General features: G+C 55.9%; 1 protein-coding gene across 1 annotated transcript in view; it reads right to left on the reverse strand.

The window, feature by feature from the left end:
- Positions 1 to 4,016: 4,016 nt before the first annotated feature.
- Ddx31 (DEAD-box helicase 31) overlaps positions 4,017 to 16,207 on the reverse strand; it is a 59,841-nt gene continuing 47,650 nt past the window's right edge. Inside the window, exon 20 of the mRNA XM_027942505.2 lies at positions 4,017 to 4,720. Within this exon, the coding sequence (XP_027798306.2) occupies positions 4,597 to 4,720 (124 nt within the window). The 3' untranslated portion in view covers positions 4,017 to 4,596. The remainder of the gene's footprint in view (positions 4,721 to 16,207) is intronic.

The following is a 16,207-nucleotide window of genomic DNA, read 5'->3' on the forward strand; positions in this document are numbered from 1 at the left end:
GGCGCCCGCCCGCCCCCGGCCGCGCTCCGTGGCCTCGGGCCACGCTCGGCGTCCGTCCCTTTCGCCCGCCTCTTCGGGCGCTCGCGCTTCGACGCCCCGGGGCGGGGGCTGCCTGGCTCTCCGCGGCGCCCCACCCAGTGTCCCCGAAGGGTCAAATGCCAAGTCCACTGAGGCCCGGACCCAACTGCGGCTCCCTACCCCCTCGGCGGCGTCCTCTCTCCGGCCGCCCCACTTCCACCCACCGAAGTACGTCCGCGCCACCGCCCGCCTCCAGCCCTCCCGCTCTGCCCGCTCCTCCAGGCGCCCCTTGCCCGCCCCCAGGAGCGGGCGGGGGTGACCCCCTGTCTCCCCCCTCCCTCTGCCCTTCCCTGCTCGCCGGGGACCGTCTCCCCGCGCCCCTGCGGGCTCGGCGGGGGAGCGGCGCGCGGAGGTCCACGCGCTCAGGCTGCGGCGCCCAGGCCGCGGCTCCGCTGTACATACCGTGTGCAAAGTGTATATGAAGTTATTTATTCGTGACCCATGAGCCCGTGACCGTGTCCGTGAATCAGTGAGTCTGTGGCCTGTGCCCTCCCCTCTGGGTGGGGCAGGGAGGCCGAGGGCTTGCCCGCCGCCCCGGCCCCGCCTCCACCTCCAGCCCGGTCCCCGGGTCGGCCAGGCCTCTTGGGTTCTCTTTTTTAAATGTCGAAATAAACTTCTTACAAACGACCTGGCGCCTGTCCGCGCTCCCGTCCGTCGGCCCGCGCTGAGGCCCTCTCCCATTCCTTGGCAAGAACCGTTTGCCTCTCTGTCCCTCCCGTCCTCAAAAGGGAAGCGGTTTTCTCCCCCTTCTCTCCCATGGCGCTGTGGTCGGGTACCGGGGACCACGACCAGACTCGCGGGGCTTGGGCAGGGGTCTCCCCCAGCGACCTCAGTCTTCCCATCTCTATAATGAGGCAATCCGTTGCTCTCCGCCCCCCTTCCTCTCCATCTGTTCCTAGCCCGTCCTGGGGACCGGGAGGCGCGGGGCCGGCGGCGGCGGGGGTCAGCGCCCGGCCTCCCTCTCGGCTGCAGGTCGGGCTGCGGGCTGCGGTGCCCTGGCTGAGCCAACTCATCTGGCCGCGGCCAGGGCGCCGGCAGCTGGTGACCGGCCCGCCGGGCGTGGGGCCGACAGATGGACTCCGAAGCTGCTACCTCATCATCCCACCCTCCTCTGCCCGGCGACCCCGGCTCTGACGCTTGCGGGCGCCAAGGCGGCTCCCTGGCCTCTAGTGCCCGGTAAAACCCATCGGGCGGTATCCACGAAGCTGACATCTCATCGGTAAACCCCTTTCGCATCCTCCACTGCCCCCTTCACCCTGGGAGTAAGTTAGAATGAGACCCAGACGGGAGTCAAATCCCAGTGTCTAACCCAGGCCTGCCCCTTCCCACCACCCTGGCCTGTGGCTCCACGATCCCAGGGGAGGGAGGGGGCTGAGTCCTCAGCCAGACTACAGGCCTCTAGATCACGTTCAAAGGGCCAAGGTCACACCCTGAGACCTTCCTCTGAGGAAGGGGGCACCAAAATGGCCAAGGCTGGGAAGCTTGGGTGCCTAGGGAGCCGAAAGCACCCTGCCCACCCCACCCTTTGTTGGTAGGATTGCTGGGGGAGGACTGAGATGGGGAGATGAGGGGCGTGTTCAGACTATAACCCCACAAACCAGGCCTGCTACAGTTTCCTCCCTGGCCCCAGCCCCCACACACCCTGGTCTTTCTTTCCTGGGATGGTGAGGGTATTATTCTAATTTTGCAAAATGCACAGCAGCTAATTAAGTCAAGGAGCCCCTCGGCTTTCAAGTTCTTTTGCATGTGAATGGGGGCTGGTAAATCCCCAGCTCTGGCTTTGGTGGGGGGTGAGGGGGGACTGTCCCCAACTCAGGGTTAATGAAGTGGGAAAGGAGTCTCTCATAGCCTCCTGCAAACAAAACCCCCCATGCAACAAACCCTGCCCAAATCCTACATGGATTGACTTAAACCCAGGGGATAAGTGCTTTAAATTAATCTCATTGAATAAGAATGAGACCAAACAAAACTCTTTAAAATCATATTAAAAATCTATCAAAGGACAACTTGCACCGGTGTGCTTTTCATTTTGTGGAAGTGGAGGAGGCAGACTGGAGCAACCACCCTTACATTTACACAGCCGCAGTGTAAATCACAGACACGTTCTCAACTATGTAATTGTCCTTGTACCTCAGAGGCGATTTCATATCTTACATTAATGAAGAACAAGGCTTCCCTACAAGTTTATAATTACAATATCTTAAATTGTCCTGCATATCCCATCTGTAATAATAACCTCACAACCTTAGCTGTAAGGTGGGCTTCTGCTTTCATCCATTTAGAAGGCCAAATTGGTTTCCCTGTTTCCAGCCCTGGGGGTGGGTAAGTCTTCATTTAAAGGTGGGGGAGGACCCCCAGCAGAGGGAACAACAGGGGGTCGTGAGAAGTTGCCTTTCCTGCCTTCCACCAGAGCCTCTCCCGGGACCCTGGAGCAACAGGGCAGGGCGACAGCTGGCAGTTTAGATGGCCACTGGCCCTCTGGCCAGAGAATCTAAACTGCCTACCCCTGTGGGCCCTGCCCTGGCTCCCCAGTGGAGGAACAGGTAAGAGGGGTGAGCGGTCCCGCCTGCCAGCGTGCTGAACTGAGACCTGCCTCCGGAGGCCCTGTCTAGGCCCCTTTCTCCCACAATCTCCCCTCCTTTCCCCTGGGGTGAGGGGAATGAAAAAAATCAAAGGAGCCCACTGGGCTTTGTCCACTGTCCTCTGCCAGCCTTCAGTAGCCTGCTTGCATTGCACCCGCAGGCTTAGTTACTCACCAAGAGCTATGTGCCCTTCAGTGCATGGGAACGGGGCCTTCAGAAGGTGGGCTGCGACTAGCGCTGCAAACAGGGAGATGTTCTGGATTCCAAAAAGGCCTTCTTCTGCCAGCCCACAGGGAGAAAAGTTTTAAGGCCACAGCATTACAGTAAATGTCCAAATTCTCTGTGACTCTAACATGGCAACCAGGCTTAAGTCATAAATGGGTAAGTTTGGGAAATTAGAAAAAAGAGGCACAATTAAAAATACACACAAAATTAGAACTTGTGCAGTGGAATTAGCCTAAATCTTTGCCTAATTGATGCCTGAAATGTATAATCTGTCAGGAGCCATAATAAGAGATTTATCTTAGGGTTATTTAAATTTAGACAATATTAACCCTAAATCTGCTAAATCCATGTTTCTTTATTAAGAGGGTGGTAGTATGTTGATTTTATTTAGAAGCACACAACACAACATCTCTAGTGAGACACCCTCACTTGATAGTGAATAGGATGTTTGAATTAAAGTCACCACAGTTTGAGAAGTTCTGACAGTGCTTCCGGAGGACTGAAGGACTCTGCAAGTCCCCCTGGACAGAAGGTGTGCTGGGGGCTCACACTGGTGGTCCGGACCACACGTGGCATCCTGTTCTCACAGCTGGGTCTCAGCCGTGAAAAGCTGGTTCCTCCTGTTCTTGTCCAAACCATATGAAACACACCTACCGCTGCGACCAGCCAGGAGGTGGTGAGGGGCCCTTCTTGCCACCCTCTCCCAGTTCTCCTGGAGCTGCGGGGTCACTGAAGTGCTGCCTCACTCTGTCCTGGGAAAGCCACGGAGGGGGTCGGGCCACAGTGCAGAGCAAGCGCAAGGAACAGGCGGAGGCCTGAGTGGGGCCTGGCTCCCGGGCTGTCTCTTGTGAAGCCCTCTCATGTCCAGATCTTACATTTATTGGGAAATCAATACGCTCCAGGGGTCCTCTTTCAAACCTCCCAGAGACACAATAGTGGGGGGCAGCTAGGGTCTGGGTCACAAAACAAAGACCCCAAACCTTTCTTGAAGGCAAGATGGGATTTGATGGGAAGAAAAGCCCAGGCCTTTTGACTTGAAAGGCAAGTAATAACAAGGCAACAGAGAGCCGGCCAGCCTCCGAGTGAGTTTTCCCTGCGCAGGAAGGGAAGTCCACACACCAGGTGACGCTGTGGCGACAGAGGGCCTGCCATTGCAAGCATGTTTGTATTTTGACCCAGACTTTATGGTTCTTCATTTAAAAAAGCATTTGAACATAAAGAAAATAATTACTTGACAAATACTTTTTTGTACAAACTCAAGTCCAGTTTTTAACCAATTCACATCATTCATGCCAACACCAGCATGGGCAGGGCAGAGGTTAGGGTTAGGGCAGGGCAGAGGTCAAGCTGTGAAGCTTCTTTGGACAAGGACACGGGGTGGGCGAGGGGAGGGTGCCATCACTGCAGACCGCGCTGGTGCTGGGCGTCTGGCACTGAGGAGCACCTGTAAGACCTCTCTCTGCCGTCACCTGGCTAGCGGACCTGCTGGCTGCCCCTCCCCACTCACTCTATCATGGTTCCTCTACCAAGGGGTCAGGGCTGGCCCTGACGTCTGAGTCCTGGGGTCTGGGTGTTCAGGGAGAGGTGCCTCCTCTGATGAGAACAGGCCTCAGAGCCACTCGAAGGCCTAGTCCCAGGGAGGAGAGGAAGGGCTGCTGTCCTCAGTTGTCTCCGGGTTTTCTGGCTCCAGGGTAGTTCTGTTTTCCCTTGGCTACAGGTTTCCTGATGGCTTCGCCTTCCGGCCTCCTCTCGAAGCCTCCAGGCCACTTGCATATTCAGAGCGCAGGACCTGGGCGAGATGGTGTGTGCTCTGGGTCTTCTTGCGAAGGCCGGGCCTGGAAGACAGGGACAGCAGAGGGAAAGAAACTTTAGTATGCTTTCCTCCTGTTTGGAAAGAGGCTGGCGCAGCTGGCCCTGAGACGGAAGCTGACATTTCTGTATTAATAGAAGTGCAATCCCTTCAATGTGCTTGTTTTGATATTCTATGCACCGGAAGATTAGATACGGCGCTGACAGATTTTCATAATGGTGCAAAATATCATGGCATTTTTAAAAGTGAGGCTTTGTTCTGTGTTGTTTTTATGAGGGAAAAAAAAAAAAAACTCTACATCCTCAAACTCTGATGGCAAATGAGGCGTGTGATATAGCAGTCTGCCAAAGGATCAGAAAACCCACCAGAAGACTCAACAACACGAAGCCATGAGACCTGTCGGTGTTCTAGTGACCTTGACACAGTTCAAAGTACCCTCTGGGTGCTGGTGGCCCTTGGCACCAGGCTCTCTAGGACAGGAACTTGCCAGGCCCACCCGTCCTGCCAGGTCCAATAGGAAGGTGGATGTCAATCACAGATGTCCATTGCTGCCAGAAGATTCTTAAAATCGTTTCTAACCTTGAGAGGGTGGGCTCAGGGTGCAGCCTGCCAACACCTGTGTGGAGCCTTCCCAGAGGGGTAAGTCCTAACCCACACTAACAGCTGAAAGCCATTTCAGATGCTGAACTGTGCTCAAGACAGCAGTCTCACAGCTGATCAGAGCAGAGGAGGAAATCCGTGGAAGTTCAACGACACACAGAAGAATGGTTATAAAACTGCAGAGCAGAGTGCTTCCCGCAGAGCAAGAGCAACGTGCCCCTGAGCCTGCGCCAGCAGCCAGGCCGAGCAGTGTCCTGACAGCGTGTCCATAGCCCTCACCAAGGGCAGCTGACACGTGCCACTGTTTTGTTTGCTCTAATAACCAGAAGATGAAATTGATTGAAATTGTGGTCAAAATAAATTAAACAGGATTCCCCTGAAACCCAAGAATTTGAAACAAGACCAACACTACACTATTAACCTGATGCAGGACGGGTGGCGTGGTGTGTGTGCTGGTGCCCACCCTGCAGGCGCTGCTCTTCACTACGACATGGGGGAGGAGGCGGCCACCTGTGCTGGGAGAAGGCCTGGAGGCAATGCTGAGGGGCCAGGAAGGGGGTTCAGGGCAAAGAGGAGACGGGCAGCAAGTACTCCCTGCTGTGCACGTCCCCTCCCAGTCTCACTCCATGGCAAGGACGACTGTTACCCTCACTTCTCAGGTGAGGACAGGAAGACTCAAGGAGGGGAATCTGTGAAGACCAACAGTCAGCAGACCCAGAGGCTGACGTGGACACAGAGCCCACGTCCACTCTTCCCAACAGGCTGGCCTTGCAGGCCCAAGAGCGGCAATGACCAGGCTCTGAGGTGGGGAGTCCTCGGTGGTTTCGAGGGGCTGCTGCAGTGAGGGAGAGGGGCAGGAGCCAGTGACGGCGGAATGGAGGAGAGCAGGACAGGGGACAAGGGGCCAGGGCTCTGCACCTCAGTTCCCTCATCTGAAGAGCGGGGACACTGAGGACGGAGCTCGCAAGGTCTAAGAGGACTAAGCAGGCAAGTGCTGGCTTCTGACAGGCAGGCAGACCACGGCCAAGCAGGGCCGCGAGCACTGGGCGGGGCGCTTCTGAGCGCTCCCCACCTGCTTCATCTGTCTGCACCCGACGCCCTTCGTCCCAGCGGAGGTCCGGCTGCGAAGGCCCAGGCGTGGCTGGGAGTGCAGACAGGCCCTGCGGCGGAGCACACGCCCTGCTCCCAGCTGAAGCTGCCACCTCTTGTGCTTGTAGTTTATTTTTAGTCAGGTTACATGACAGACAGAGTGAAGGGGTTCTGACAGGAAGGAGCGCTCTTCCCTCCCTCTCGTTTGAAGCCAGGTACTCACAATGTGTATAATTTTAAATGTAACAACCTGAGTTTCAAAATATGCAAAATTTCAGTCCAAATATTCTCCCCAGCATGAGTTCTAGCACTTCAATGATCGCTGCTGCCACTGCTAAAGCACAGTAATAACCCAAATCTCACCGGGTGATTGATGCACTAATTGCCTACAGACACGGTGTGGGCTGGGGACACCTCTTCAGCCCAGGGCGGCAGGCAGTGTGCAGTGCTGTTGGCCTCAGTCTACCAGGCAGAGGCTACTCAGTGTGCAAGGCCCATTCCAGGCTGGGGACACTGCTCAGTGGCAAACCAGGTGCCCAGCACGCTCAGCCCCTGCCCCCCTCCAAAGGGAGAAGAGCGCCACTTGGGAGGCTGGCAGGAGAATCAAGAGTTTGGGGCCAGTCTGGGGAACTTGGTGAGACCTTGTCTCAAAATAATAAATTAAAAAATGGCTGAAGTGTGGCTGTGTGTGGGCAGAGGGTGAGCTCTGGTGGGCACGTGGAGCCGGCATACAGGGATGCTAAAAGCAGGGAAGGCGTTGGCGTAGCAGGAGGGTGACACCAGGATCACGTCGTCAAGGCTGGTGTGGCTCGGGGTGAACTGGGCACTTAGTGTGCACAGGTCTCTCCTCTGATCCTTCCCGTACCTGGAAGGAAGCCTGGGGGCTGGTCTCATATGCCCTCACTCATGATGGTCACATCCTTCTCTGGTCAATGTCTTTGACTCAACAAGGTACAGAACCAGACACCCCTCGGTGGGAGAACTTCAGGCCAGCCCTGCAGGACCTCTCTCCCTGGCCAGCCCTGGTCCTCTCTGTGCTAAGGCCCCACTGAAAAGCTGAAGTGCAGATGGGAGAGGAAGGCTCAGAGACAAGCATGGGGCAGGCGCACCCCTTCCTCTGCCAAGCTACCGTTCTCCCAGAGACCTACCAACCTCCTTGCCTTCGAGTACCCCCACCCCTCACAGGCAACAGATCAGTTTATTTAACCAAGACAACTCCTAGTAGAGCAGACGGAAGACCTGCTACTGCCCCAGCCCAGGCTGGACCACACAGCACGACAGGCTGATGCCACCTGCGCTGACAGGGTGGTGAAGTCAAGGCCTCACCAGCAGATCTACACCCCGCCAGATGGGCCACTGAGAGACTGCAGGCCACCTCTCCACTATGGACACACTCACAGGGGCTTCCCAGGTAAGAGGCATGGCAGGGCGGGCTGTCCACAGGCTGTCTTAACAGGGAGAGCGGCTGTGCTGGGAACAAACCCAGGCCTGACACGAGGCAAGGCCCCACCACTGAGCTACTTCCCCATCCAGGTGTGCTCACCTGGAGACAGCTGGCTAGACTGCCCGCGGAACCCTCCTGCCTCAGCTCCAAGCAGCTGGGATCAGGCATGCCACCCCGCCTGGCTGCTGGTGGCACTTTTTTTAATAGGTTAGGACTATAAATAAGTTTAGGGTCACACGTAGACAAGTCTTTGTTCTAGGATTTGAAGAGTATTTAAGTAGATTTTCTTCTAGTTTGCTACTGCTTTAATTTCACCTAGATTTTATGCTGCTCTGGGGTTGGGTGTGGAGAAGGAACTATTTCTTCCCAGGAGTTCTCCACAACCTCACTGACGGGTCAGCCTTCTGAGCTGTGAAACGCACGCACTCCAGGGCACTTCCTGCAGACTGAGCACTTCTCCCAGGCTTCGCACTAGGAGGCGCAGAGGACGAGGATGATGACGAAGCCGCAGCCTACCACAAACACTCAGGCAGATGCCAGCGACGCGGGCTATGTGGGTTTAATGTAAAGCAAGTAAATCAGAGCCATGCCAACTGGCCATGCCAGGCGGGGGATGGTGATGGCCCTGGCCTGGCACCACACGCAGGCGCCAATAGGCATTTCAGTACTTTACCTTTCCAACAACCCTCCAAAACAGCTACTTGACTGGTGAAGAAAGTGAGCAGAGAGGTTAAGTAGCGAGTCCAGGTTACAACCAGTAACAGGAGAGCTGAATCCAGGAAGGTGGACCCCGCCCCTTGCGCACCTGACCACCATACCACGGTTCTCTAAACAAGGAGCAAGTTCCTTGCATAAAATATTTTTAATATAAAAACAATGTTTATATGGCCTCAAACTTCAAAACCTGGAACCCCCGGTAAAGTGCATCTTCAAAGTCACAGTGAATGATTTAAGGAAAAAAAACAACCCACGAGAAAAAACTCGCGTATGTCTAACAAATGCAGAGTAACTTTTAAGCTTTTATTTCCTCAATTTCTCTAATAAGCATTCATTACTTTTATAACTTGAAAAGCAAGCGCTCTACTACTGAGCCACGACCCTGGCCCCTGTATGTTAATTTCTTTTAAATATCTATTTTTTACTTGTAGGTGGACACACAATATCTTTATTTCATTTTTATGTGGTGCTGAGGATCGAACCCAGTGTCTCACACGTGCTAGGTGAGCGCTCTACCACTGAGCCCCAGCCCCGTATATTCATTAAAAAAAATTTTTTTTTTTTAGTTGTTGATTGACCTTTACTTTATTTGCTTATTTATATGAGGTGCTGGGAATCGAACCCAGTGCCTCACACTTACAAGGCAAGTGCTCTACTACTGAGCCACAACCCTAGCCCTTGTATATTCGCTTTAAAGGAGAAAAAAGTAAATAAATTTTGCCCTATGTTCAAATCCCAAGGTACTGTAATTTCTACTTAACAAAAACCTTTCTGCCTTTGGCTTTTAGTCAGTTTAATTTTGTGAGAGCTTTCCTCTTGTGCTATAATTAAACCACACTGGCAGAGGACACATTTTCCCATGAAGAACACTGCTTGTAAACAAATGATTCAGGGCCACAGCAAGGCCTGAAGGACCTGGCCCAGGAAGTGTGACCCTCTAACTGGAAGAAAAGCCTGGGTTCTGAGTGACTCTAGGAAGCAATGGTGACCTCAGATGACTTCAGGATGCTTCCAAGTTTCTCTGACGGCTTGTGCCTCCCTGGATGGAGGAGGAGGGAGAGGCAGTGATGCCCACAGGTTTTGGTGGCTGTCGGAAGACAGAGTAACAGGCACCTCTGGAGAAAATGTGACAAGTAGTGCCCCTGGGGCAGAAAGAACTGGGAAAAGAACCAGCAAGTACAGAGTGATGGTCTCGCCTACTGAGAGGAGCATGCTGACCCTCTTCAGTCACAAGGGAAGGAACCGTGTTGGGGCCCAGGACCCACCTGGGCTGGCAGTACAAACCTGTAATTCCAGCTCTGCAGAAGGCTAAGGCAGGTTTGAGGCCAGGGGCCGCAAAACCAAGAGGCTCTTCACTTTAGGGTTCTGTGCGGCAGAGCTGTACACTGGCTGGCGACTGTCTCAGGGCCCCAAAAACGCCCTGTGGGGTGAGCCCTGCTGCCGCCAGCAGACACAACAGCCGCAGTCCTGTGGACACAGGCACAGATGGACAAAATGTGAACTCGGCCTCACACCAAAGATCAGTGGAGAACAGAAGAGGACGAGGGCGCAGCTCAGACCAGGGCAGGCCAACGCCAGGCCACAGCCTGCGGGTCGTCGCTAACAGCCACTGACCTATTACTGGAAGGCCATGTGCCCCAGGGGAGAGCAAAGAGATGACAGTTAGAGGTGGCTGCATTCTGGCAGAAATGAGATTGTGAGAATTTTGAGTGTGGGCCACAGGTGGCAGGTGGCGGCACTGGGGATGGAGCAGAGGACCAGAATTCTGGTGGCCCTGGTTAGAACCCCAGTTCTGCCACCCACCTAGCTGACAACCTTGGAGAGCCAGCAGCAAGGTCACGAGGGCCTGGAAGCAGGCAAGGGCGAGCACAAAGGCGGGGAGCTGCAGCAAGTGCAGAGCTCCGTTGGCTCAGGTCCTCCGGGGAGGCGGCAGGAGCCCTCTGACTTCCAACCACTTGCACATCAAGTGTTTTGAAACTGGTATGATGAGATTCTGGGAATGCTGAATCTAAGCGGTGTGGGTCAGAATCCCAGCCCCACGCCCCAGACCTCAGCTCCTGGGCCTGTCCTGTTTGGCATTCTTATTGATGGCTTGGAAGATATTTTGAAGCACACTTGTAGCTTTTGCAGATGGATGGAGAACACCCCCAACACCCCAGAAGACCAAAAGGGCCCACGTGATGTGAAGTTTAGCCCTTAGAAGGTACGGTGTGTGCACAGGGGATCCAGATGGCAAGTTTCAACCTGGAAGCAGAAGGCCTGAGTTTTTAATCCTGGCTCCTGCCCCTGGACGCACTGCAGCCACAGCTCCGGTCACTGCCACCAGGGCCCCATGTCCTGCTGCTGGGTGGTTTCATGAGTCAGATTCTGCAAAGAGCTGGGGCAACCTGGGCTGCGTTGAGACAGGCCCGGGAGGGTGCTGGTGTGGCCCTGCACACTGGACTCATCCTCCAAGTCTGGGCAGGGTGCTTATTCCTCCAGGTGTTTGATCACTTACAAAACGATCAAGTGTTGCCTATTAATTTCAGCAACATCATGAAGAAGAGAGAAGGGGAGGAGGAAAGATGCCACCATTAGACAGCCGGCACACTGCCCTGGGGACGAGGGGCTCGACACACCTGCGTCTGCACACCGTGTGCACACCACTTAGGAGCCTCACAGAGACCAAAGAATGGACAGTGACAGTGGCCAGCCTATCTCATTTTGGGGAGTTCTAGCAGTGAGCAGGGCCACTGCAGAACGGGCACCCTGGAGTGGTAAGCCCCTGGGACATGGACACCTACTGTGTGCGCCAGCCTACTTCACAGTAGGCTGCTCTGAGTGCTGGGGTTAAGGTCAAAGGCAGGAACACACACCTTTTTACCCCTGCACCCACAGGGAGCTGGGGGACACTGAGGGCTGCCTCCTGAGCAGCTGCACAGCCCAGGCCCTGAAGTGGGTAGGGATGCTAAGCCTGTGGACTCTGGGCTTCTCACCAGTCACTGAGGGTCTTGTTGGCCACAGGGGCCACACACATGCCCTCAAGAGAGAGGCCACTGCTAAAGAACTTAAAGCACATAGGCCGACTGGCTTCCACAGCACACACCTCGAGTGCAGCCCTGGGAGAGCATCAGAGTGAGCAGGGAGCTCCACCTTCGAGTGACACTCACACAACAACTGCCACCCTCACCAGGGCCTGCGTCCCCCTTGATGACTGATAGGGGCCAGAACAGAAATGACAACCAAGAAAGGTCACGAGGGGGGAATGGCTGTGTCCTTGGAAGGACAGGAGTGCCAGCCCAGGGCCTGCCTCCGGCTGCAGGCACCCCCTGTGGAGGGGTGGAAACGCCATGGGCCCCAGCTCTCCCTTGCTTCTCGCAGGTGCACTGGGGGAGGAGTGGGTGCTGGCGGCCCCAGCAGGGAGTTATTATCTCCAGTATGCTCCCAGGGGAGGCTGGCTGGGCCCTGCTTTGCCACCTGCCCTGACTGCAGGGCCGAGCGCACAGCGCGTGGCTCCTGCTCCCTGCAGGTGACCCAGGTGTGGAGGAGGCCAGGGTCACTGTGAGCCCTCTCTAATTGCCTCATTAGCCAGGTGGGGAGGAGGCCGTGCTTGTTCCAAAGGAGGCAGCAGCCGGTAATCGCACCGTGTCAGATAAAAACGAAATAGTGGCAGAAGTAAAAACTAAGGTAAAAAGCTGCCCTGCAGAGCCGTAATTAAACCAGAACCCAGAGAGGACTCCCAGTGGTGTGCCGAGGGGAAAGCACCACCCGCTGGGCCCTGTGAGAGCTCCACACCAGCAGTGGACGTGTCAATAGACGCCTGAGCAACGGCATGGGCACTGTTCTCCCCTAGGGCCCCAGAGACCTCCAAACCTGTGTCTCAATCACCACCCGCCCTCCTGACCGAGGACACCTACTCCAAACCTGTGTCTCAATCACCACCCGCCCTCCTGACCGAGGACACCTAGAGTGCTCTTCTCCACCATCCGCAGCTCGCCTAGGTGCAGGGAGGACCCGCCCTGACCGGCGCTCGGTTTTCTTGCAGTCCTGGGGATTGCAGGGGGGGTGCCCCACCCCTGGGCTGCAGTCCCCTGCTTCAGCCTGCGAGCTGGGTTACAGTATGCGCCTCGCACTCTTCTTTAAAGGGCAGTTACCTTCAGCCGGCATCTCTCTGCTGTGCCAGTATATACTGGGTGCCCCATCACCTGCTGTGAGGACCATACTTTCCAAGTCCTGGGCTGCCCTAGGTCAAGTTCACGATCACCTCCATGTTCCTGATGGTGGACTGACTTCATTGAGCTGTGGCCTCAGGGCTGGGCCTGGGCGGTGCATTTGGTAGCACTCTCGAAGGCTGTGGCAGGCAGTGCAGAGCCGGCTCTGTATCCACAGTCCCCCAGTCCCCCACCCACCCAGGGCTCTGCTGCTGGCCCTGGCTGGTCCTCTCTGGTCTCAGCTGAGGTGAGCGCTGCCTGTCTCCCTCACGGGGGGGGGGGGGGGGGGGGGGGGGGGAGCAGGCAGGGTCTGCTGTTCTCAGGTGACTGGTTGATAATGAGGGCTCACCTTTCACATCGGAACACTTCCTTCCCCTTCTTTCACTTTAAGCACTTCCTCTCAGAATCACAGAAAGCTTTCAGTTTCTATTCAGCCCCTTGAAAACATGCTCTGAGCACCTACTGTGTGCACCAGGTAGGTGCTGGGGCCACAAGGAGCAGAGGGCAGGTGAGGCTCTGAGGGGAGGGACGACTCTAACCACACCCTTCCCAAGCACCCACTGTGACAGAGTGGCAGGGCATGAGGTGTCTGCCCACTCAGGCAGGTCAGGAGACTCAGGACAGTGAGGGACAGCAGGTCAGTGAGGCCAGGCGGGCTGAGGGGTGTGGCGGTCACGCTGCCTGTTTGGCAGCGACCACATGGGACCTGGAAGGAGACTGTCCAGAGCTGGGATGGCGCCCAGGGGTTGGGAGTCGCTGCGGTGGAGACAGGGCCGGGGTCAAGGTGGCTGGAGGGAGGCCGCAGGGGTGCGGGGAGCACCTTGCACCTCCCAGGGCAACGCTGCCCAGGCCGAGCACACGTCTGGCCTGTCTTCCACCGGATGTAACTGGCTCCATGCAATCAAGAAATTGTCCCTGTGGGCAGGATTCCAGGTTTGCATCAGCCAATGAGTGATATTAGGGCGGCTGTAAGTGCCACACAAAAACTGGCAGGTGAACTGCTCCTAATAACAAGAGCATTGCCTCCCAGGGAGAGGCAGCTGTAGCCCAAGACCAGCGTCCAGGGACCCCACTCTGTGCTCTCAAGGTTGTCCCTGAAAAGACAAGCTCAAGGGTGCTCAGGATGCTGGAGGAAGGAGAAAGGGCAGCAGTCACAGGGCTGGGGCCATGACCGTCAGGCGCCGGATCCTGTGTGGGATTCAGTACATTCAGTAACTGGTGCCACCCTAAGGCCCAAGTGCCTCTCAAAGGACGTATCTAAGTCACAGAGAGGCCAACTAACCTGCCCAAAGGAACACAGCATATAAGTGGTTCAGACAGGATTCAATCTCGACGTCTGTGGGAACCAACTCAGACGTAATCACCGTGTGATGCCCCGAGAGTTGGATTTAAGAAGCCAGAGAGTGGTGAGGCAGGGAGCTAACGGGGAATGGACGTCCCCAACCATTTACAGCGACTGAGCAGGTGAGGGTGAAAGTCAGAGAACGACAGAGGCTTCGAAGACCAAGAACACCAAGCTCAGGACTCCACAGCTCCAAGCTGAGCCTCAGTGAGCAGCACTTGAGACGCCCCAGTGTGATCCTTCTGCAAAGAGGTGGGACCTGGCGGGCAGGGTCTCTGTAAGATGTGTGCTCACTCTAGGAAGTAAAGCGGCTTCTGCACTCTGGAACACAGAGGTTGAGGAAGCGCCCTGCAGTGCAGGGGAGCAGCCGCTGGGGGTGCAGGTCCTGTGGGGACTGGGTGCAGCACACCTAGAAGTACCCAGGGAGGGCCCCTGATTCCGGATCCACCCTACTTGGAACCACCAGGTAACGCTGGGCCAGCAGGTCGGGGGAAGTTCACATAAATAAAGTAAGATGTTTCTTTTAGGAACAATTAACAACTGAGATCGTTGTCTTCCTATCATTAAGAAGGGAGTTGAGGTGGGGAACAAGCTGACTAGCTTCTGACAACTATGCTGTCACTGGGACAGCATCAGGGAGGCAGAGGGAAGCCCAGGTGGCACTGGTCCGGGGCACTGCAAGCTGAATGCCTGTCTGGGGAGAGAGCAGCGCTGGGGGTGGCCGTGACTCTCAGGAGACCTGCAGTGATGCTGAGGTCCTCAGGTGCGTGGGTTTCTATATGCTGGAACTTTCTCCAGAGGGCGTGGGCAGATGAGGGAACCAGGGCCCTGTGTATGCCTGCTCCCGGCCTCTGGGCACGTTGTGCTCACTGGCCAGCAGACACTGTGGCCCTCACCAGCACACAGTGCTAGGTGTCATGGCTCCTGCAAGGAGGGCAGCTTGGGTGGAACGTGTCCTCTTGTTCCCCAGGAGCTGTGGAGCCTACTCGATTTCAAGACAGGCACTGCTCCACAGAAGGAAGGCGCTGTTCTGTGCCGGATGTTGCTAAGGGGCCTCTGAATATCTCACCAAAGCACCACTCTGTGTGTGTGCGGCGTAGGTGTCTGGGGAGGGGCCGTGTGGACAGGTGTGTGTGTCGGTGTCAGAAGAGGATCTGTGGCTACGACTGTATCCCTAGGTGCAGGGAAGACACTGCTCCCTTTCAGAACTGAGGCCTGGAAGGTGACAGACATCTAGTTATTAAGAGCTCATTTGGAGACATTATTTATTTTCTTGTTCTAAAATGCGGTGGAGTGAAGGGATAAAGGTAAGTGGAACGCCAAGTCCCTTTCATGTTGAGTGGAAACGCCTGATGGTCAACAGTCCTTGGCCCTACCCTCAATTCACACTTCAGCAGCTTGAACTCCCTGCCTGGGGTGGCAGGGAGAGGGCTCTGGCTCAGTGTGGTGGACTTGGAAGCCGCACTCTGGAGAGTGGATGAGTGTGGACGATTCAGTGCTGCTCATCATCCCCTCACAGAACACGGGAGCCTTCTCTTTCCTGACAGATGGATTCAGAAGAGGCTCAGCATGGCAACTGTGGCCAAGCCCCATTCTCTGCGCCTTGTGAGGTGTAAAGGACTTTTCTTTCCAGTCCTTGAAAAGGAGCAATCTGCAGCTGCCCGAGCCCGACTGTGGTGTGACAATCTGCAAGGTCTCTGCCGCTCACAGTGGCCACAGTTACATGGTGCGTGTGCAGGGGCTGCAGACATTCCTCCCCAGGAGCAACAAGGCTCCCCAGTACAGAAGGTGCCCGCTGCATCCTCAGGAAAGGCAGGGTGGGGGAGTGGGGAGGGAAGGGCCTGGCGAAGAAGGGCACAACGGAAGAGGTGGCTAAGCAGAGTGGTGACACGGCAAGAACAGAGAGCGGCACTGTCACAGCCGAGTAATCCTGTGACACACTGCTGTCACTCACCACCCAGCTCCCTGCCGCGCCAGCCAGACATCAAAGGCCGCCCCACACCATCTTACATGCTCCTTATCAGCTAATCAGCCCATTCTTTCCTGAATAAAGCCCTGTTAAATCCCCCGCTCACAGGGGTATCATGGTCTTGGTGCCCATCTGTTAGCCAGGGTCAGCTCAGGCAGGAG

Source organism: Marmota flaviventris, chromosome 13 (genome assembly GCF_047511675.1).
Source record: "Marmota flaviventris isolate mMarFla1 chromosome 13, mMarFla1.hap1, whole genome shotgun sequence".
Taxonomy (NCBI): Eukaryota; Metazoa; Chordata; class Mammalia; order Rodentia; family Sciuridae; genus Marmota; species Marmota flaviventris.